Here is a 23,109-nt window from a genome sequence, read left to right as displayed (position 1 = left end):
ATTCACATGTAAAGAACATCATGCACAGCTCCAGGCTCATGTTCCCATCAGACTGGGGATGAGGAACGGTTAGGGACCAGCAAATGGTTAACTGCTTTTCAAAAGTTTTTTTTTTCTTCCTCCTCAGTGTTTGGTGGGCTGTACGCTACATTCCACAGCAGCGCCACACACACACACACACACACTCACAGACTGTGTGTGTGTGTCCTTTAGCGCTTTATGAGAAGAGGATGATGTTCGGCTGAGCAGCTCGTTCGTATTTATTTATTTTATTTTAAAAACGTGTCCTCTATAAATGGGATTGTTATAAGGGAAACAGAGAATGGAAACATTAGACGCGTGTGACCCGTACCGCCGCCCGGCGCGCAGGACACAATGGATAGTGAGCACACTGGCTTACCATTATGGACTGGACCGCGGCGTGGAGAACGAGATCATAGTCCTGGCTACTGGTCTGGATCAGTACCTGCAGGAGATTTTTCACCACCTGGACTGCCAGGGCGACGGCAGGATCCCCGCCGAGGATTTCCAGATCCTGTGTGAAATCCTGGGGCTGAGTAAGGAGTCCGAGGCGGAGGAGTGCGCGGGGATTTTGGATAGCCTCCCGAGCGAGTTCACGTTCCGCCACTTCCACGCCAAACTGTGCGGCTACTTCAGCACCAAGGCTGGCTGCCACTACGAGGACGGCCGGTTGCTGGTGGGCCGAGAGAGCGAGCACATCGAGACGCAGATCCGTCTCCGGAGCCCGCTGAGGCGCAGGGAGAAGCTGCTCAGCCCGGGCACCGGGAAGCGCACCAGTGACTCCACGCCTGCATCAGATCAGCGCAGTTCAGGATGCAGGCAAGGGTCATGCACACGCGAGTGTTATGAGGACATTGTGGCTTTGGAGGAAGCAGAGGACAGGATAGCCAAGCTGGAGGAGGAAAACGCAAGTCTTCGGGAGTTGGTAGAGGACATGCGTGCGGCTCTTCAGAGCAGTGATGCGCGCTCGTTGGCCTTGCAAGTGAGTGACTGTTATGGTTCACAAACAATGCTTACAATCGTTTATTAATGCTTCTTTATTAATGCATTTTTAGTGTTTCTTAGCAAATTCTTGCGTTTTCTCTTCATCCCTCCTTCATGCTTGGTCAGATCTAGGACAGAGGCAAAAGTAATCCTTGAAGGTGTTCTGCATCATGTAGCCTATCTGTTTCCATTGTGTAGGGATCAGAGATTTTTCACTCATTTTTATTCACAGTGACTGATGCAGGTTGTGAAAGACATGCTGTCTCCACTTTGCATTCTGTGATGTTATGAAATATGCCACTGTCCATAAACACTGGTTATCAAGTCCAGTTTGGAGGCCTGTGAATCACAATGTTATTTCCTGTGGATTAGGTTTATAGTCGATCAGGGATACACCGGTATATTCATACACATATACACCAATATTGGTATAAGTTCCTACAGCAGCCCGAAACCCTGGATCAGTATAGCAGAACCCAGATGGATGTAGCTTCACTAACATATTTGAAGTGCCACAATGACTCACACAAAACAGATCTTGCATTGAACATCGGACACAAATTGTCTTAAAGCACAGTGCACCTGATGTTAAACAGAATTTGGCAAAAGAAGCTTGCAGATAGTCCGCTTGTTTACATTGCTGGTTGTTGCCTGATTTCAGTATCATATCATCATTGGAAAAACTGGAATTGGGTGTCTGGTTCAGTCCTGTGCTCTGGTTACTGTCTTTGGGGTGTTTCTGTGCATGTTCTCCCTGTGTCTGTGTGTGTGTTTCCTCTGGATTCACTATGGCCCTGACCATAATAAAGTGGTTACTGAAGATAAGAATGAATGAATGAATGAATGAATGAATGAATCTCCATATTGAAGTCACAGCTATCACAAATATTCAGCAAGCTCAGAAACTCATTTTATTCATTATCATCCCATGTTTTTTTTAATCAAGAGAGCACAGCCTTGCGTTATAAATCTATATTTATTTAAATGTATAAATATTTGAACCAAAATAGAGTTCTATTATTGTTGAAAATCCTTTTTCTATAGTATTTTCAATATTTTCTCATATTGTCTTGTGTATCCTACCGGCCCTTTTTTTTTTTTTTTTTTTTTTTTTTTTGCACACTACTATGTGTCCTTCTACGTCAACCTGTGTCCTACTGTCTACGACTATCTCGTATATTTCACAGCTGAGAATTTGCTACCAAGAACACCACTATGAAGAAATTGTACTCTTTATAACTCTTTGTACATGACAAATAAAGCAAGAATCGAATTGAATATACATTGAGTGTCTCAGTTAATGACAGTTTACAGCAAGCTTGTGATTTAATGAACCGTGAACTTTTTCTAAGCTCACCAGTACGACTATTAACCAGATCATCCATTCACTGAGAAACTCAAAAACCGTGATCATGATTTAAACCCACTTAAGTGTGCAGATATAGTGTGTGGATTGTGCTGATGTGACTGTGTTATATCCGATATTGATGTTTTTCTGCACACTTTAGGTTGGACTGTGGAAGAGCCATGTGAAACACAGGCCAGACAGTGGCTGCTTTGTTGCCCATCATAAGCGCATGGCTCAGAAATCCACCACTCATTGCAGTAAGAAAAGACTTCAGGACTTCTTGACAGAGCCAGAACTGGCCCGGAACTCTGAGCAGGTTGAGGACGTCCTGTTTCTAAACAAGAAGCTGGAGCAGGAGCTGCGTGTATCTAGGGAGGCTGTGCTGTTGCTAGAGGAGTGCAACAGAACCCTGAAGAAGGAGCAGGCGGAGATGAGGAAGAAGGTTGAGGAAGCCAGGGAGGCTCTGTTCAGTGGCTTGGGCAAAGTGAAAGAGCTGGAAGCCAAAGCAAGCCACGTGCCTGTCCTGCAAAGACACGTGCAGCAGCTGGAGATGGAGCTTCTCTATTACAGGTGAGACAGCTGGAGACAGAGCTTCCTATTATAGGCTTCCTGTCACACTGATGGTTTGCCAGTTATTTTATCAAAGGCCTTGGATTTGCTTTAGAGTTGGCCCGGATTGGCTGTAGCAGTAGACTGATGAATGTTATTGCATAACTTTGTTTTGTCTCATCTAACTTAGTGAATTGTAGTTTCTAAAATGGTTCCCAGAGAATCCAGTTGCTTGGATCGTGAACAAGTGTGGCAGACTTCATGCTATTCAAGCTGCCTTGATGTGGTTTACTCTCTTGGGTGCAGACCTTGTTTTGTTTGGGTTCATTAAGCAGACAACGTGTGTGGTAAGAGGGCTGCCGCTTTGGCTTATTGAAACTGTGTGCAGCTTTGGCTGGGTACTGCTTGCTTCAGCGGAATTTAGGTTTTATACCTAGCCTGTCATTGAACTTTCCAAAGGCTCAGCCATTTAATTAATGTTTACAGTCTGCTCAGCTGTTCACTTGCTCTTTTGGTTTCATCAGCATTTGCGCAGATGATCTTATTCATATGTTATACAGATAGATGATTAATTATATCATCTTATTCCTCCCAAACAAACACTTATCCTGGAGAGAGCAATATTGAAATCTGCTTTAAGCTACAAATGAGCCAATGTTAGCGTAACGCATATATACCCATCACCACATATATCAGAGGTGATGTTGCTTCATGTTGGCATTGATCATAAACATTCTCATCCATTCTTCAGAGCCATGCTATGGTGCAAAAATGTTCCTCTAGTCGCGCTAAGAGGCCAGACCCCTTTTCATACTCTTAAACCACATAATTCATTCTGAATTACAATGGGGCTGATCCATTCAGAGTGAGTTCCATTCACTTTAAAGCCGGCACATTGGGAGAGCGAAAAGGCCTGACTGAAACAGACTGAAAGTCCCAATCAATCTTCAACAACTCCAATGCTATCTGTGCTCTCTTTGAATAATAGATGAACTGTTACGACCTGAATCCTAGCAACTATTCCCTCCCTGAACCCTCACGTATTTGAGGCTCCCCTGCCCCCATGCTATGTAGTTAAGGTCCAACTCTGCTGTTTAATTTAATTTCAGAAAGTGGTAAAATAACCACAGAGCAAGGCGCATGGTGATATAGTGGTTAGCATGGTTGCGTCACACCTCCAGAATTGGGGGTTTGAGTCCCACCTTGGCCCTGTGTGTCCTTTCAGAGGCCTCCTTGAAACAGAAAAATGATATATTTTGTCAAATAAAATGCCCACCTAGCTAACAGATGACAAGGTGGACAGTGCATAAGTAATGCTCTGTATTATTCTTAGTAATTCCATTACTGACATGATTAAGATAATCACATTGGAATTCTAGAGGATGAATCATTTCATAAATATGATTATGTGCGACCTTGTGAAAATGTATATTGTGATAACGTTGTAATAATGGCACATCTATGAAACAGACATTGGGTTAGTTAGTGGGCCTAGATCAAGCCTCAGGAGTGCACGCAGTGAGCACACAGCTGTTTAAAGGCAGTACGCCGCAGGGTTGCTTTTGGCACAGCTTTTCTGTTGGAGCGGATGACTCTGGTCATGCACCATGGGTCAGTAAGTGACCCACTTGCCCTCAGATCTTTCTTTTCTTTTTGTCCTGATTTATACATGCTACTATTATCCTTACTTGTCTAAAGTGGCCACTTGAATTACCACACCTGCCTCTAAGTCCACCCATGTGGTAATGGGAATGCTCAGTAACTTTGTATTCGTATTCCACATTTAAAAAAAAAAAGAAAAACGCTCCATTCTGCTAATTATGCCGATTTCTCAAGAAGTCATTGTGGTTTAAATCACCCTTTTGATGGGGGATTTGAGGGATTATAATATGCACAACATGATTGGAGTCAGCTCCGAACATTATTTTAATGAGAGTGAATGTTTTTGGCAATAAGAACTAAAGATACTTCTGAGTATTATCTTTGTGGGCTCATATTCAGTCGTTAGACCCCCAGACCTTATTTATTTACTTACTTTACCTCAATTCGGAGATATCTCACGTTAAATCTTAAACCACCTTCAGCCCATAATGGTGCAGAAAAAGATTCACAACAGACTATAAATGTACGCTCTGGATGAAAAGCCTGCTGGCTGTGATGAAGAGTGGAAGAGACAGAGGGAGGTTTAGTTGCAGGGAAGGCCCTGTGGAGGAGACTCTGGGAAAGTAATGGATCTCCTGACTTCATTTCCATTAAAAACAGGAGACCAAGCCATGTGTATCTTAAAGGGCTGGAGGCGTTTTCACTTCCCAATAAATGCTGAGGAGGAATAGACCTGCAGGGACAATGAGGTCTGGAGGCTGGGGGAGGATGAACAAAAGAGATGTGGGGGCACCATCTGGAGAAAGACACAAATAGTCAGCTGTTTGTTCACTGTCTCTGTATCTTCAGAGAATATAGAGGGTGAAGCTCAGTGCTAGAAAACAGGACCATTATAATGTATTAACCTGGTTATTATCATGCCCGAACTCCACTGGTGAAAACATGTATGTCTGACATTACTATATTTGTTAATATTGTCAACGTCATAGCGACTGGCCTGGCAGATCACAGAGGCCGATTAAAATAAACAGTTCTGGTCCTGTAATTTCAGGTGCAGTAGCCATTTGTCAAATATTCCCTTCTGAACTGTATTTCTGCAGCCCATAATGACAGACCTAAAAAGGGCAAACTAATTGTTCTTCCCTGTGTTATGTCTGACGCAGGTCGAGATTTGAAAGTTAACAACACAGTGAGACCTCACAGGGATAAGTCATGTGTACGACATGTTTGCAACCCATAGTTAGGTACCGACAAATATATGTACGCTCTGGGACTTTGAGCTCTATTTTACCATGCTGTTACGCTTACGAGGGCTTCACATAGCAACTCTTTCCCCTTGTCGTGTTAACAGATGACTTTGTGGTGAGAAGAGTGTTTTCTGCTTTCAGCGTCTCAGACATTTGAAAGCGTACTGTTTACCACTGCTCGGGTTTCAGCTCAGGATTTCAGTCCAATCTGTCCTCTGTACATTTTTCCACGAGTTGGTTTGTTTGTGTGTTGTTGAGCTTGTGTGCCTGCTTCCTTTGAAACTGTTTACAGGGGGCTAAACTTGTAATAACAAAGCCAGAGAGCTGCACTGGTTTCATTGTCTGCTGGATGTTCTCATGACTTTATTCAATGCGACAAACGCTTACTTTCATCATTTAATATACACCCTAATACATAGTGCTTTAACTCCAACACAGATATATTAGTTACAATAGTTACTCTCTGTCTTGGATTTAACGAGTTGAAGTTGTCGTTTTGATATTTTTCATGTGGAATGACACCATTCATATCTTTGAACTCAGCAGGTGAAATCCATGCAGGAATTAGGACTACAGATACTTCACCTAGCTTTTCACTCTTAGCTGGCTTCAGAATCCGACGCCATCTGACCGGCTGTTAACAATTCCATAATTATATACACTTGTAATGTTTTCTGACAGCAAGCCATATTTTGAACACATCTTATCACTGCAAACGTTCATGGGATTTAAAAAAATAAATAAATAAATAAAAAAGAATAAAAAGTTCACAGCATTATGTCTTAAACTGTTCCAGAGTTTAGTTTGAAGCATTTCGTTTCAGGTAAATCACATGTCTGTGATTGGTTGTTTGCAGTGTCGGTCCGATAGTCTTCTCCTCTGAATTCAGGGTTGCTCTCGGCCGCTTTTAATGAAGTAAAGTACCCGAACTGGACTACAGACAAGCCACTTAGGAAATAAAAGAATAAATGGTCATAAATGGTGATGCACATATCTTACTTTACCTCTTTTTAAACAAACTTCTGTAGCCAAGTCAAAAAAATTCCTGTGTCCACATGTGAGATCAGTATCATGTCAAACAACATCAAACACGGTCATGGCATACAAACTTTGGATTAGAAAATATGTCAAAATATGTCAGATCTAATCCGATCCAAGCTGGCATTCACTGGGACGCCACTATACCAATACCGGCTATCGGATCTGTTCTTCCTTAGCTAACTGAAAAAGAATGTGCAAGTGCCATCAGATTCATCCTGATATGGGATTTAATGATAACTATTACTAACATCCTTTTCTTATTTTGTGTAGGTGATTTTGCGCTATAGATTGTATAATTCTATCAGGTGATGATGCAAGTATATGAATCATTATGATACGAAAACTCGTCTCTGAAGCGTCCAGTAGAGACAGTAGAGAGTGAAAGAGAAGACTCTGACAGAAGGCTACAGAGAGAATGAACATCAGGCTGTAACGTCAGCTTTGTTTTACTAAACACAGGAAATGCCCGGTGTCCTCACTCCTTAACCCCATGCAGCTGTCCCTCAGCTTTGTTCACACAGGTCTGAGCTGAGAGCACTGGTTCTGTCCAGCATGAGTTTAGTTCAGTCTGATATCTGATCCTGTTGTTAGTACCTGAAACTGCAAACATGATGGTCGTAACCAGTGACCCAGAACCAAGCAATGATATGATGAATGGCCAAAGCCTGGGACACACAATAATGTCCCAGTCCATTCTTGCCACTCGGAGCATTATTCACGTTCTCCTCTTTCTCTCCTGCATCTGTTTCTGTTTTGTTGCTTGCTCTATGCTTTTTCCTGTAAGAAACAAATCCGCCTGTGAAGCAAACAGCCCCAAAGGGCCGGGAAGAAAAGTAATGAAAATCATCTTGCCTTTTTGAATGGGTTTGTAAAGTAGGTTAAACGCTGTACTAAAATAGAATGTGTTTATCTTTCAGCACTCAGTGTATTATATCTGTTAGCGTTTTCTCAAGTAAGGCTCAATGTTAAAAAAAAAATTTTTTTTAAAAATCTGTAAAAATTGTAAAAAAAAAAACCAAAACAAATCATCTCTGGTTTCCACTAAACACTGCTTTGTCTCAGATATGACTCAAATATGTGCATGTCACAGCTAGTCAGTTCTCTGTTAAGCAGTACTAGTCCATGTTCGGTGAAATGGCTTTTTTCTCATTTGTTTCAAATAAAAGCTTCGGAGGACCCTTCAGATCCAAAGACAATGGGATAAATGCTACCAGATGGTTGTCTGTTGGCTAAAATTTCTTTGCTTGTCATTATCCAGACACTCTTTCATGAGCAGGACCCCGCTGAAAAAAAAAAATATATATATATATATATATATATATATATATATATATATATATATATATATATATATATAGATAGATAGATAGATAGATAGATAGCATCTCGACCCTGAGTCATAACATGCAAGGTCATGTTAATATTTTACCCTGGGTAACTGTTTAACACTGACCTTTTAAAGTAAGTTTACATTTCTCCATTGCTAATGCAAGTAGGTTAACGTTAACGTTAACCTACTTAACGTTCCTACCCTCAGGATAAATATTTAATCCGAAAGATTTTCACCTTATATTGTTAGTTATTAATTCATGCACCCCTGTTGAAGCGTTTCCTTTTAGCATCAGGAATGTTTGAAACAGGCCAAGTTCATGTTGAATGGTTGTAATAGTGGAAAGACTCTGAAATAGTTGGAGTCTATTCAGGTGTGATACAGCCATTTTTCCTGGTCTTATCTTTGTATTTAGATTCCAAGCTATTAACACCTGGTCTTTCACCAGCTTCACATATACATTATGGAGCATGTGATAGGATAAGGTCCAAGAGCATTACCCACTGTTCAGGTTTTTTTTTTTTTTTTTTTAATCAGACTGTGATGATGAATGACAAATTGGAACCCTTCTATCAGGCTTTACCTTCTTCCAAAGCCTTATGTCTTCATAATCATCTCCAACCGCTCTGTTTTCTCTCTTACACACTCCCATGCTGTCAATTAAAATCCAATTAGTCACACTGAGCATTTTGACAATCCACTTCTATAACCAGACCAAAGCTATCATACTGGTGTCACTGGGTCCCCATAGCAACCTGTTCGGTCCTATATTTAGATATCAGCACTGTGTACATAGATTCCTAAAGAAGGGCAGTAATGTAAATGTTTTACATTTTTCTAATTTAACAAGTTTGGTCCAGAGTCATTCATATACTGTGACTATGACAAAGACTTCATAAGTGAAACTGGGTGTGTATTACAGGGAAAACACTAAACTCTGACAGGCTGTATTCCTCCAGGACCTGTGCTTGACACTCCTGCCCTAAAGCAACACCATTCTCCAATCTGTCCTGCTGTATCCACCACTAGTACCCCAGTTCCTGACCTTAACCTCTGCTCAGTACCCATTCCTGAGCCTGCAACCCCGGGGACGATGTTTTGTTAGCTTGTCCTGCAGCTTACAGAGACCAGGGTTAAAGCCTTGGCATGCTGAAGACTTGGCAGCAGGATGCAGGATGTATGCGTCTTTTTTCACTCTCCAGGATTCAGTCTGCTGAAAGTGTATTTCTTCAGGGGTTTTTTTTTTTCTCCCTTTTTTTTCTCCTCTGGCAAAAGGCAGTCATCTGGAAACACTTAATCTCTGATTCATGAAGGCCCCCTATCGGATTTCCTCCTACACAAATGACCAAAGGAGCGTTCAAACCGTGGCTAGAAATTAAAAAAATAAATCGATTGCACTTTATATTGCAGCTGTTTTCAACCTGAACACAAGTTTCAAAACTCTACACTAAAAGAATTTTGTGAGTACCTAACCTTTAACCAAAGTTAAACAAGCTGTCTAGCAGAGCAACAGATTTATAAAATTCATTTTAAAACGTGTGTGTGTGTTGTTCGGATGTGCTATAGGAGTTGATGTGTTTTGTGTGTTTATGGTCCTTTATGTTTATAAGATTATTGCTGTTTTCCACTCAGACTGTGAAGCTAACTCGTGCTCTGAGCTCAAAGCATGCTGTGGCTGACTCTGGGCCTGGCTTCAATTACGCACAGTCAGCCCTGCTTGTGCTGCTTTATCACAAGAGCCAATGAAATTATTATGGTGCTTACGGACAAGAATTATGGCAGACCAGCGCATGTTACTTGACCTCTCTTTGATGTTTTATAAAGGACTGAAGTAATACTCGATATGCAATATATATTTTTTAATCCAACTCCTCCTATTCCTCAATTTAGGGGAGCAGCAACATGGCCGCCATCAGTGTTACTAATTTAATGCACAGTGTACAGTGTACGTGTACAGTGGAAGAGTATGGAAGAGCGTTTGCTGTACTTCTGTGGGGACGGTAATAACTAGATTGTCTATTGTTCTGCAGGGCCGAGGTCACCAAAGTGCCAGTGTCTAAAGTATTCAGCAGCACCGATGAGCTGCAGTACAGGGGCAGCATGCGCCAGAGCGGCCGATGTTGTCTGGATACACAACGAGACCGTGACTCTCCAGCAGGCCATGCAGAGACCACTCATGACAACAGTCAGTTGTGTGCTTTCAACATAATTTTGGGTATGATGGGAAATCAGCATTTAAAGGAAAAATCCACCCTAAACGACTTGCATATCGATATTTATAATTAATCTGATAATCAGTTGTGCAGAAGATGTTTTTTTCCTTGACACGTTAGTCTGTTTTGTTTGATTTCCTTCATTATCCACGATGCCATTCGACTACCTGCTTATAGCGGGAGTTCATCTCTACTTAAAGAGACGAAGCAGTGTTTTGTTCTTTAGTCTGTCCGGCGTTCCCGTCCCGTCTTCTGTACACTCAAACAGGCTAGCGTTCAAAGCTCTAACATTTACGCTAAGACCACCATCGCAACATCACGCCCGTCATGCTAACTAGCTAACTAGCCGAGCCGAGTCTCCGCTGTAACTCGGTGCGATTACACTGTATAGCTGCATTGCATTCTGGAACTTTGAGGCCTTTTTTTTTTTATCTCCACTCCTAATACGGCACGAAAATGGCGATCGTTATCTGACCAATAGCACTTTTATTTCAGATTGTTGAAAAAATCTCCTCCTATTGAATGGCATTTTAACTGCACTAGAAATAGCAATGTTCTCCTGTGAGATCAGAGCACCACACAACCGCTAATCTTTAAAATGGAATAATGAGCATTCTGCACCAGAACCCTAAGCACGTCACAAATATTCCACACATATTAATTGTGTTTTCAGGGTGGACTTATCCTTTAAATGTCTGTGGTATCATACGATAATGCTTTGTTTGAGTATAATATACGATCAAATAACAATTTTACTTGAACACTGCATCATAAATCTTACATGAATATTTGTCATGGACGATGTCACGCGTTGTCATAGTCGTTTAGTTGCACAGCTGTATCATGTGTCTGCTACTGGTAAGTAGTTGCCCAGTGTTTGATGTCATGACAGCGTATTCATTTTGCCAAGTGTGCTGTAGTTAGCGTACACTTTGTGGTGGACGTTAAGATATGTACTTCATGAAATTGTCATAAGGCTTTTGTTCCGCTCTAAAATAATGTCCTAACCATTGTGGTCAAATATATAATAGCAAAAACACCACTAGTGATTAATAACGTATGGTATGAGGCTTTGTGCGTATTTTATTTACTCATCAATAAAATAGCAACTGTCACTGCGTTTAGCTAAGTTTCCTGTCTTTTAGCAAATAAATATGTAGCATTATATAACTCCGTTATAGTTTTGTCTTGGAGGGTATTATCTTGTTGTATTTTTCAATTCTGTAACCTACAGTATAAATCATAAATGTGTTACTAATTTTTCTTGTTGTTTTTTTTTTTAGCAATGTGATATCAAAGCGTTAATACAGGCCTACCCTGTGTCCCAGTTCACATACGATGTATCCTAAATATAGTATCTGAGATTAGAATTAGTGTGTCCAAAATCGTAACATGTTGAAATGAGTATCCCGAAGGTACCCGAAGATGGTCTCCTATTTCCGGTAGATGTTTGTGGTGTGGATCCGTGGACACTTTTTCAGCTGTTATTGCCCCTAACACCTTGCGTGAGGAAGGAGGAGTTTTGTGACGGTTTGCTTCGCCGAATTCGAGCACGCGTTTTAGAGAGGTGTCGATGAAATGTGGAAAAATAAATCAGGGCAATGATAAATGAAAATATATCATAAAAAATAATGAATGAAGAAAAGCCGCAGCAATTAGTTTGTTTATGGTGACAGTTAGGGCTAGAACTAATGATTATTTTCATAATCGGTTAGTTGGCCGATTTTATTATTATTATTATTATTATTATTATTATTATTATTATTATTATTATTATCGATTAATCGGATGGGTGGTGGGGAAACTTACAGTACCATTTTTTCCCCCGTTTATTTAAAATAAAATCCACAAACTGAGTGTTACAAATAGAAACCTGCAATTACACCACTCACCACTCAACTAATCGATAATGATATTCATTGACTGATTTTCATAATCGATTATTATCAATTTTATCGATTGGTTGTTGCAGCTCTAGTGACAGTGTTATCTTCTGGGCAACAACGTTCTCTTCTGTTACACATGTCCCAGTACTTGCATACTCTTTTACTACACACTCAAGAGTATGTACTTTTTCTTCACAAAAAAAGATTACATGCTTTTAGTACATAGTATATGAATGTTTCGGAATGTATGGAAAATGCTAATAAAAACAAAAAGGAGTGATTTGTAAATGTACATCGATTTTAAACAAAAAAAACGTTTAAATATAAGTAGTGTATCCCAAATTGCATACTATATATATACTTATACTATGCACTATACACTCTGCTGTCTAGTGTATGAATTTAAAATCAACATAGTAAGTTGTGGTTGAGGATATGGCTGCTGGCAATGTAAACATCTTATTTTTTGTTCAGCATCTCAGCCTGGTATAGCCCCCCCCCCCCCCCCCCCCCCCATCCGCTATGTAACGAAAACTTAGTTGAGTGCATGAATTGTCCATCATTCCACACTTCGTTTTTTCGGTTGAGTGAGTGCATCATCGGGTACTTAAAGTGCACTTTGTTTTTGGGGGGGATTTTCATTGTGAACACACTAAATCACACTATTTATACTACACAATGGCGTAGAGTAGTGTGCGATTTGGGACGCACTAAAGATATTCGATGTTTTACCTAGTCATCTGCATAGTTTTTTAAAGATAAACGTTTATTTTGAAATTGATGCATGCAACACATTCCAAAAACGTTGTTTAGGACTAATAGCGATGTGAGAAGTTGAAATAAGAAGGTGATGTGAAACAGGCGAGGCGATCGTCTAATCATAGTGTATAAGGAGCCTCCAAAACAGGCCTGGTGCTTCAAGAGCAATGTTGGATCGAGGCTCCGAATCTACCAACAGATGCTTCAGTGAATAATCCAACACTTTGAGAAGAACATTCCTCAAAGACAAATCGGTAGGATTTTGTACATTTCACCTTCTACAGCGCACAATATAATTAAAGATTCAAGGAATCCGGTCAAATCTCAGTGCGTAAAGGGCGAGGCCGAAAACCACTTCTGAATGCGTGTGATCTCCGATCCCTCAGACGTCACTGTCTTAAAAACCGTCACGAGTCTGTAATGGAGATCCTGACATGGGCTCGGGAATACTTTGGTAAACTTTTGTCAGTCGACACCATTCGCCGCTGCATCCACGGATGCAGGTTAAGGCTTTACTATATAAAGCAGAAGCCGTACATCAACACTGTCCAGAAGCTCCGCCCACTTCTCTGGGCTCGGTCTCATCTGAGATGGACAGTAGCACAGTGGAATCGAGCTTTGTGGCCCGACGAGTCGACGTTTCAAATAGTTTTTGTACAAAACAACCGTCGTGTTCTCCGAGCCAAAGAGGAAAAGGACCTTCCAAGCTGTTATCAGCGTCAGTTGTAGCATCAGGCCTCGTACAGTTGTGTAGCTGAAGAAATGTATAATGGATGAATGGGGGAAAATTCCGCTCTCTAAACTTAACCAACTGGTGTCTTCACTCAGCGTCCAAACGCTTAATAAGTGTTATTGGAAAAAAATGTGATGTTACACAGCGCTTAACAGTCGACTGTCACAACTTTTTTGGCGTGTGTTGCAGTCATCAGATTTGAATTGAGAGTCTATTTTCAAAAATTATTTCAATTCACAAAGTAAATCATCAAATAATGTGTTTTCAATATAGTACAGGGTGGATTGAATTATCAAATGAAGTATGTGTCAAAACATATTATGGCTGCTATCACAGTTACTAGTGGTAACGCTAGGCATAATATCATAATATCATAATATAAACTGTCATAGCAAATTATGACAGCATATGACATCTAGTCTAGTAATGTGTTGTCTTTTATGAGTTAATGACATTAATAAAGTAATGATGAAATTTCAATTGTCTACTCCATGAAGCCTCTATAAGCGCTATCTGTTGCTGATGAAGAGTTGTGTGTCACGTGTCTCAGTGGAGGAGCAGCTCTTCCGCTCGGTGGAGGGTCAGGCAGCATCAGATGAAGAGGAGGAGAGGTGGACAGGAGAGCAGCAGAGACAAGTGGACGAGGTGAAGAGGATTCTCACCAGGCTCTCCTGCTGTGGAGACAGGTGAGTGTTCTACACTACAGCACACACAGCTCTGAGGGGGCAAAACCATAAAACCTAGTAAGTTTACTCAGGCGCCTGAGCTTTGCAGTGAAGTCCTGTACTAACGTGGATGCATTTAGCACCCAGAACAGCATATCAGTTACATATCAGTATTTGAAAGTAAAAGTCACTGTTGTGTTTAATTGAGGCTGTACTATTCCTTTAAATTCACACATTATAGAAATAAATACGCACAGTAGCCATTTATTTACTGTCCCCTCTGAAAGTATTGCAACAACAAGGTCAATTCTTTTTTCTTTTTTTTTTTTTTCTTTTTTTTTTGCTATACACTGAAGACATTTGGGTTAGAGATCAAAAGATGAACATGAGAGAATAGATCAGAGTTTCCTCATGTTTACATCTAGATGTTTTAAACAACTTTGAACATGGCACCTTTGGTGACTTTGGTGATTTTTTCAATGAGAAAAATATATGAACATTTATTTGATTCGAATGCAGATCTCTTGCTTGCAATAACGGCATCAAGCTGGTGACCCACGGACATCACCAAACTGTTGCATTCTTCTTTTGTGTTGCTTTTCCAGCCTTGTTGCCGCAGCCTCTTTCGGTTGTGGTTTGTTTTGAGGGGTTTCTCCCTTCAGTCTCCTTTTCAGGAGGAGAATGCATGCTCACTTGGGTCTAGTTAAGGTCTAGTGAGTGACTTGTCCAGTCTAAAACCTTCCACGTTTCCCCCTGATGAAGTCCTTTGTTGTGATGGCAGTGTGATTTGGATCATTGTCTTGCTGCATGATGAAGTTTCTCTCAATTATACAGAATGCATTTCTCTGTAAATTGGTAGACAGAATGTTTCTGTAGACGTCTGAATTCATTCTGCTGTTACATCATGAGGTGCATCATCAATGAAGATTAGTGAGTCTGTTCCAGAAGCAGCCGTGCAAGCCCAAGCCATGACACTACCTCCACCGTGCTTGACCGATTGATTGATGATTTCATATGTTTTGGATTATGAGCAGACCCTTTCTTTTTATTCCCAGAACTTTTGTGGATCATCTCTGTATTTCTTTGCAAATTCCAATCTGGCTTTCTGATTCGTTCTGCCGATGAGTGGTTTGCATCTTGTGGTATGGTTCTAAATTTTCTTTCTTTGAACTGTGGATTGTGATACTTTCACCCCTTCCCTGTGAAGGTTGTTGATGTTATTGACTATTGTTTTGGGGTTTTTCTTCATACTTCTTACAATATTGCTGCTGTTTTCCTTGGTCGATCAGTTCCATGTCTGGTTGTTAGTACACCAGTGGTTTCTTTCTTTTTCAGGACATTCCAAATTATTGTATTGACTATGCCCAATACTTGTACAATGGTCAATTTTCCCTATTTTCTCAGGTTCAAAATGCCTTGCTTTTCTTCCATAGACAGCTCTCTGGTCTTCATGTTGACTTATCCTTTTTATGCTGTGAAATACGTCTTCACAGGGGAAACCCAGGGCTCAAACCGACGAGTAGACATTCAGAACTATTAAGCTATTGATTGTTTAAACAGTTAATCTAACAGGACACACCTGGGCAACAAGAAACACCCGTCAATCAGAATTTCCAATATTTTTGACCACTTGAAAAATGGGTGAGTTCAAACAAAAAGGTGCCATGTTTTAATTTGTGTAACACATCTAGATGTTACTGTGGCCAGACATCTCTATCTTTGACTCGTCTGTTCAGAGCACATTATTCCTAAAGGCCTGGTCTTTGCCTGTGTGCTCATTGGCAAACTGTAGTCTTGCAGAGGCTTTTTCCTGGCACGCCTCCCATGCAGGTCAAATCTGTACAATCTCTTTCTGATTGTAGAAGCGTGCACTTTGACACCAACAGTTGCAAGACTTACCAGCAGATCCTGTGATGAAATTTTGGGGTTCTTGGAGACTTCTTTTTGCATCAAACGGTCTACTCTTCGGCTGAATTCGCTGGGACGACGAGTCCTGGATCAATTGGCATTTGAAATCTGAGCCATTTGTAGATGATTTTCCTTACAGTGGAATGATGTATTTCAAATCATTTGGAGATCTTTTAAACCCCTTGCCGGACTCATAGACATCCACAACCTTTTTTCTGAAGGCTTTACTGAACTTGGCATGATGACACCACACACCTCAATAACAAAGTGAACACCAGACACTAGATTTGAGAGGGGTATAAATAAGACCGGTTCCTCCTGCACTCCCTAAGCAGGTTCTAATCACTGGCACCCGATCCTGACCACCTGATTCCAATTTTATGGATTTGAAGGTGTGATAAATGTAGGGGTGTACTTACTTTTGAGAATGCAATACAGCTATAATACTGCTAGAGGGGAGTTAGTGCAGGAGTTAGTGAAAGAATGAAAACAAAGTACAAGTTCCTTCTCTGTGTAGGTTAGAAGAAATGTTTAAGTTACCGTAAGATCTTGCACTGAATAACATGTACAAGCTCCAGTTGATGACAACAATGTTGTATTAAATTCTTCTTCAAATGTGCATAATTCAGAAACTTTTTCTGAATAAAACATTTTCTTGGACATGTACATGTCACACACACACACACACACACACACACACACACACACACATCTCAGTGCTATGTTCTATGTTTAGATGTGATGAGAGGGCTCTGAAGAAGCTGCTGTCTCACTGGGGCGAGTCGTGGGCAGAAGAGAGCCACACTGCTGTTCTGCAGCTGTTGGAACGAGTGACTCGTCTCCACAAACAGCTGGAGCTAAGAGAGAGCCAGGCCTGGAGATCTGAGACTGACCCTGAGCAGGTACACTGCTGCCCCCTGCAGACACACACACACACACACACACACACACACACACACACACACACTGTTGTCAGTGTTGGGAAATTATAGCTCTAGAGCAGGGATATTCAAACTGTGCTGTCCACCCCACTAGAGGACCATGAAAGAATTGCAGAGAGTTGGGGTAAGGGTTGTTGTTTATATGAATATTAGGCAATATGACAAAAAATATCATATCACAGTTCTTCAAAGCATTTCTACCATAAAAAATATGTATCACAATGCAGTTTGCTAACAAACTGCCAGCCATACAGTAGTGCTGCATAAAATGAATGTTTTAATTAATAAGGTTTTTGTTTATTATTCATAAATACATTTCTTTCTCTCTTTTTTTTTTTTGGTTAAAATTAAAAAAACATACAGTTGGTGGTATGTGGTTATGTATTGGTTTGAGGTTAAAGTTAGAGATTTCGTTAATGTTAACATTTACCTCAATACAACAATGTGTTTTTGTTGCACAGGTGAAGGACTCATTAGTGCAGGAGCTACAGCAGAAGGCTGACGAGACGGAGCTCCTCCACAGAGAACTGCAGATGCTGGAGACGGAGAGGGTGCGTCTGTCGCTGGTTGAGGAGAAGCTTATAGATGTGCTGCAGCTCCTCCAGCAGCTCAGAGATCTGGTTAGTCTGAGAGCAAACACAAAAATACTTTGAGTTGAACTTTCAGCTCATCCAACACATCTCCACCTCTATGAAACGCGTGAAAAATTACGGATCTTCATTAACGTGGATATATGTGTACGGTATGTCCGCATATGTCTTGGTTAAAAATGTTGACAAAGTAATGTTTAATATGTAAATTAAACATGTGAACACATGCTTTTGATTTAATTATACATGTAGACCTGTGTATAAAATACATCACACAGCATTCATTTGACATTTCAATTCTTTTTTTTTAAACTGGAGCACAAAATGTGAAATAATGCATTATTAAGATATCGCCTAATATAATATATGGGTCAGTGTATCTCAAGTGGTCCAATAATTATTTTTAAAAAAAGTTTATAAAGTTGCTTGACTGTTTTTTTTTTTTTTTTTTTAGTGATTACTTCTACTGTATGTATTGGCATTGCAAAACCTTTGTGTATATATGAATATATATATGGTGTAACATTTCAGGTTTGAGACTTTCTCTTTTTTTTACATGGGTGAGAATGTGCAGTGTTTTTTTATTCCCCTCAGTTTTGGGTTGAATATCTCTGGTGGCGGACCAAACATGAACCTGAATTTTCACAGACATAATTCCTCTATAGAAGCATTCTAATGTAAAACAAACAAACAAACAAAAAAAACATTCAGTTTGAGATTCCACTGGTTACAGAGCTAGGGCTAGTCGAAATCTGCTACCTTGCTCTTTCTTGTTCCAAGGAGCTAGGACCATCCAAAATTCACTGAGGGAAAACTTCTCGATTCTGATGGTTGAGTACGTTACAGTGACAGCACGGCTCCGACAGTAGTCCATGCTGCAAAGCAGACCACAATTATATGGATGTGCTTGTTCTAATACGTTATCTTTGCCATAGTGTCAGCTACAGTGTATGACCACAGGGAACACTCCACATAAAAATGTCTGCAATCAGTGATATGCTGAGGTTTCAATAGCAAGACCTTTATATAACATTTACTGACTCGGTGTCAGTGCTACGGATCAGTCAGAAGTAAAGCTGTAACTTTACGTTTTTCAACAGTGGAAAGGCTTCACGATGGAGAAGTTCGCACGTACTGGTTTCTCATTAATATGACAAGCATTTTTTTTATATCTTAAAAACTTAAATAGAGGGAAACAGAGAAAGTGACTATAACTATTATTCATAGCTGCTTATTGCACAAGTTATGACAGGAACGAACTTGTTTTCCAGATGTTCCCCAACATGAAATGCGATTATAAATGGGTGTGGTGTAAGATTAATACAGCATTTTGGAACATGCTGTTATAGGAAAATAATCAACTTTAGGACGTCACACAACCCCGTCGTTGATTATTTTCGTATGACCGCAATCACAAAGGATTTCGGATGCAGGTGTTTTGTCTTTTCAGCGTGCTATAATGCTTAAACACACTCATATATGTATTACAGTACTGTATATAGTATCCAGAGACAGTTTTATTAATGTACTGCTGATATCTATAAACACTGTGATTGCAGAACGTATCAAGGAGGTCCCTGGGGAAGATCTTACTGAGTACGCTGGAGTCTTGCAGTGATCCCCATCATGGTACAAAGTCCAAACCCTGTCTGTCTGTGTTCAGCAAAATCACTCGTTTCATTCCGCATGATCATGGAGATCCATTCTGCCTTTTTTCCCGCCCCCACACAGGGAAGGCTCATATTCTGGAGGTGCTGAATGCTCTTTGCCATGAACTGGCTGCATGTGAGATCCTCTCAAGCAGTGGCACTTCAGAGAACCCACAGAGTCACTCATCTCTCACCAACTCACTTCTCATCTCCTGCTGAGCAGCTGGCCAAACCGTACAGGAGGACTTTCTGCAGAGATGCACTGTCTGATGCTTTTCCTCTGTGCTCTCTGTGTTTTGTAACGAACTGTTTATATTTCTGTGTTATGAGTTTGTCTTCTCGCTGTACATGAAGAGATATCTCACGAAGTAAGCTCTCTCGGTTACCCAGATAAGCCGAGTCAGACTCGGCGTAAGGTATTAAGCTAACCCAAATACTCGATTTCTTGTCTGTGAACTTAATTATTTACCAGTACGTTTAATAGAGGGTGGCACCATGATGCAGAGTGTAGCACTGCCACCTTACAGCTCCAGGGTTCCATCCTGAGCTTGCGCTACTCTCGGTGTGGAGTTTCACTAGATGTTCTCCCTGTGTCAGCGTGGGTTTCCTCTCGGTTCTCAGGTTTCCTCACACCTCCCAAAAACGTGCTAGTAGGTGTATTCTCTGGCTGCCTCATTCCCAGTGTTCCATGAATATTGAACACCATGACCCAACCCGGATAAACGAGCGTGTCCTCACTGTAGTCTGTAGCATGATGATGTATTGGATTAGATCCACTATGTACCGGATGTTCTAACCCTAACCGTAGATGAATTACTTACCGAAATACTGTCTCTGCTGTTGGCGCATGCGTGTTACTAGCGTAACTATTATGCGTGCTATTAGGCCCATGTGTAGCTAGAAGTAATCTTTCTGATCACATGGTTACTCTGGATGGTCTTTCTGTTTCATCATGTGCAGCAGTTAAAGACCTTGGAGTGATTATTGACTCCAGCCTATCATTTGATGCTCATGTAGATAATATTACTAGGATAGCCTTCTTTCATCTCAGAAATATTTCTAAAATAAGAAACATATTGTCACTACATGATGCGGAAATACTAGTTCATGCATTCGTCACCTCTAGATTAGATTACTGTAATGCCATACTGTCTGGATGTTCCAGTAGGAATATAAATAAGCTCCAGTTAGTCCAGAATGCAGCTGCTAGAATCCCAACTAGAACTAGAAGATACGACCATATCACACCGATATTATCAATACTGCATTGGCTCCCAGTAAAATCTCACATTAACTATAAAATACTTTTATTAACCTATAAAGCACTAAACGGTCTCGCGCCACAATATCTAAGAGACCTTTTGGTTTTCTATGATCCTCCACACCTACTTAGATCAAAAGATGCAGGCTATCTGACGGTACCTCGAATAGTGAAGGCTACAGCAGGGGGAAGAGCTTTCTCTTATAGAGCCCCACAGTTATGGAACAGTCTTCCTATTAGTGTTCGGGACTCAGACACAGTCTCAGTGTTTAAGTCTAGGCTTAAAACGTATTTGTTTACTCAAGCCTACCCTGACTAGATTCTGTTCTACTACTTCGCAGTCATAATTATCTTTTTTCTCCCTCTCTCCTTTCGCCGAGCCCCACACGAATTTATGGAGATACTAGAGATCCAGATCCTTTCTGCCTCTGGATGGAGCTCAAATCTTCTTTAATTCCAGACTGCTGGGACTACGGCTGCTCCTAACGCCATACAGACTTCATATAAATCCATAATGAACTTTTTCACACTATCTGTTGTTACCCAGATGAGGATGAGTTCCCTTCTGAGTCGGGTTCCTCTCAAGGTTTCTTCCTCTTAAAACATCTTAGGGAGTTTTTCCTCGCCACCGTCGCCACTCAGTGGCTTGCTCAGTTGGGATAAATTCGCACCTTTAATATCTGTATACCGTGTTGATATTTCTGTAAAGCTGCTTTGAGACAATGTCTATTGTAAAAAGCACTATACAAATAAAATTGAATTGAATTGAATTGAATTACAACATCCAGAATGTAATGGATCTAATCCAATACGTCATCGCGCTACAGGCTGCAGTGAGGACCTCTTGGGATAAAGCAGTAACTGTAAATGAGTTCATTCATTTAAAGCTAGTTCCTTGACCAAGTTACTCAAATATTATCGTTATAGAAATGTTCTATTATAATATGATTTGTTCTCAATTAGGGGAGATCAAAACCCACTCAGGTATGTTCACCTGTTTGATTTACACTCCACCCCCCTGCTATGGAAATATAAACTGAGTGAAAGACAGGAAAATATCTGTCAGCAGTATCCTACTGTACATACGCTGTCAACTCCAGGCTTATTGGCATTCTAAATGAAAATGAGCAGACATGAACATATATAAAATCACTCGTTATGTACTAGTTTTTCATTTTTAATCAAATTGAACCATTTTTGTGTTGATTTAGATGATTTGTGATCATTATCTTGTTGATTACCTTGTGTGTTGTAGTTCCAATGGCATTTAATGTAGTTCAGGTGCTTCATTTTGTGAGTTGCTCTCAGGAAGGCCTTCACTCTTGCAGTTCTGTCTTGCGTGTCTCATCAGCACCTCCTCACGCTTCCACTAATCCAGAAAAACGTTAAAGTGCTCCACATGCAGCTGTTTATTATGGCTCTCTGCTTAACTGATCATTGCATGTACTCTTGAACTTGGTTTGTGATCTGTCTGTAGTGCTGAAAAGAGTTGTCGTTATGGTCATGTATGATGTAGCCGTTTATTATACTCCTGTTTGGTCAAAGGCAACAAAACAGTGTTTGCTGAGAATAATAATATGTAATTAATATGAATTTATTTGAAATATTCTTTAGAGTTGTCAATACTTTTGCCTTGTGTATTAGAGCAAATATTTTTTTTAAACTCATTTTTAAGGGAATTGTTTTGTTTTTTTTTGCGCTTTAGTGGAAAATTGGAAACATTGTGTTGTGTGTATTTTATACGTTTTTACAATTTTTCTTGAAGGGTGCCAATAATTCTGGTGTTGATGGAATGTGTGTAGTTTGAAAGCTGCATTTCTGCCATTTCAGTTCGAAATTACTTTAGCACTTTTTAAGCATATATTTGTTTGAATCTTTTTTTGTGAGCGACATTCGCACGTCAGACAATAAACGTGTGAAAGATGTAGCAATAAGCATCGTGCTTAGAGGTACAGGAGCACATACCCGACGTTTTATGGGCATTATTTGTTGTACAGTATGCGTTACATGAAGGTTATCCCAGTACTGAATCTTAAAAATAAAGAAAATATTTCGAACCATCATTAAGATGCCATTACGGAATTCTGTGTGAGTGTGATGGTTATTTTTTATCCCACCATTAGCTGCAGATTTTGAAAATAAATAAATAAATAAATAAATAAATAAATCATTTTCAATCAAGCAATAAAAAAAAAAATCATGCACAACACACCTGGAGCTAATCATATGATAGTTTATATACACGTGTTTCAAACATAGATACATATTCATTTCATTCTTTTGGTTTTAAAACATCTAAAAAGACTTTTTTTTTTCTCCCCCTACTTTAAATAAAGAAATAATTAACAAATCTAATAGCATAAATCAATATATAAAAAAGGT

General features: G+C 40.1%; 1 protein-coding gene across 4 annotated transcripts; it reads left to right on the top strand.

Annotated features, from left to right (window-relative positions):
• The first annotated feature begins 151 nt into the window (after positions 1-151).
• Positions 152-22,895, top strand: efcc1 (EF-hand and coiled-coil domain containing 1). Of its 4 annotated transcripts, none has more exons than XM_017450489.3 (8): positions 152-1,003; positions 2,514-2,923; positions 10,153-10,337; positions 14,264-14,399; positions 17,023-17,188; positions 17,689-17,847; positions 19,377-19,446; positions 19,549-22,895. In XM_017450489.3, exons 1-8 carry the CDS (start codon positions 323-325, stop codon positions 19,683-19,685), a joined length of 1,944 nt encoding a protein of 647 aa, XP_017305978.1. In that variant the 5' UTR covers positions 152-322; the 3' UTR covers positions 19,686-22,895. The 4 variants fall into 4 exon arrangements, with proteins under 4 accessions (XP_017305978.1, XP_017305976.1, XP_017305977.1 ...); XM_017450490.3 differs by having other exon boundaries at positions 154-1,003; positions 10,153-10,307; XM_017450487.3 differs by having other exon boundaries at positions 19,377-22,895.
• Positions 22,896-23,109: the final 214 nt, after the last annotated feature.

Source organism: Ictalurus punctatus, chromosome 21 (assembly GCF_001660625.3).
Source record: "Ictalurus punctatus breed USDA103 chromosome 21, Coco_2.0, whole genome shotgun sequence".
NCBI classification, from domain to species: domain Eukaryota; kingdom Metazoa; phylum Chordata; class Actinopteri; order Siluriformes; family Ictaluridae; genus Ictalurus; species Ictalurus punctatus.
Note: the sequence above shows the minus strand (reverse complement) of the source record. Positions and strands in the feature narration are given on the sequence as shown.

Bases quoted from the DNA above. Each gene is read 5' to 3' on its own strand.
- efcc1 (XM_017450487.3), top strand. From the start codon at position 323: ATGGAAACATTAGACGCGTGTGACCCGTACCGCCGCCCGGCGCGCAGG. The intron at 10,338-14,263 runs GTATGATGGGAA...CACGTGTCTCAG, and splicing joins TGCTTTCAACATAATTTTGG to TGGAGGAGCAGCTCTTCCGC. The intron at 14,400-17,022 runs GTGAGTGTTCTA...TTCTATGTTTAG, and splicing joins CTCTCCTGCTGTGGAGACAG to ATGTGATGAGAGGGCTCTGA.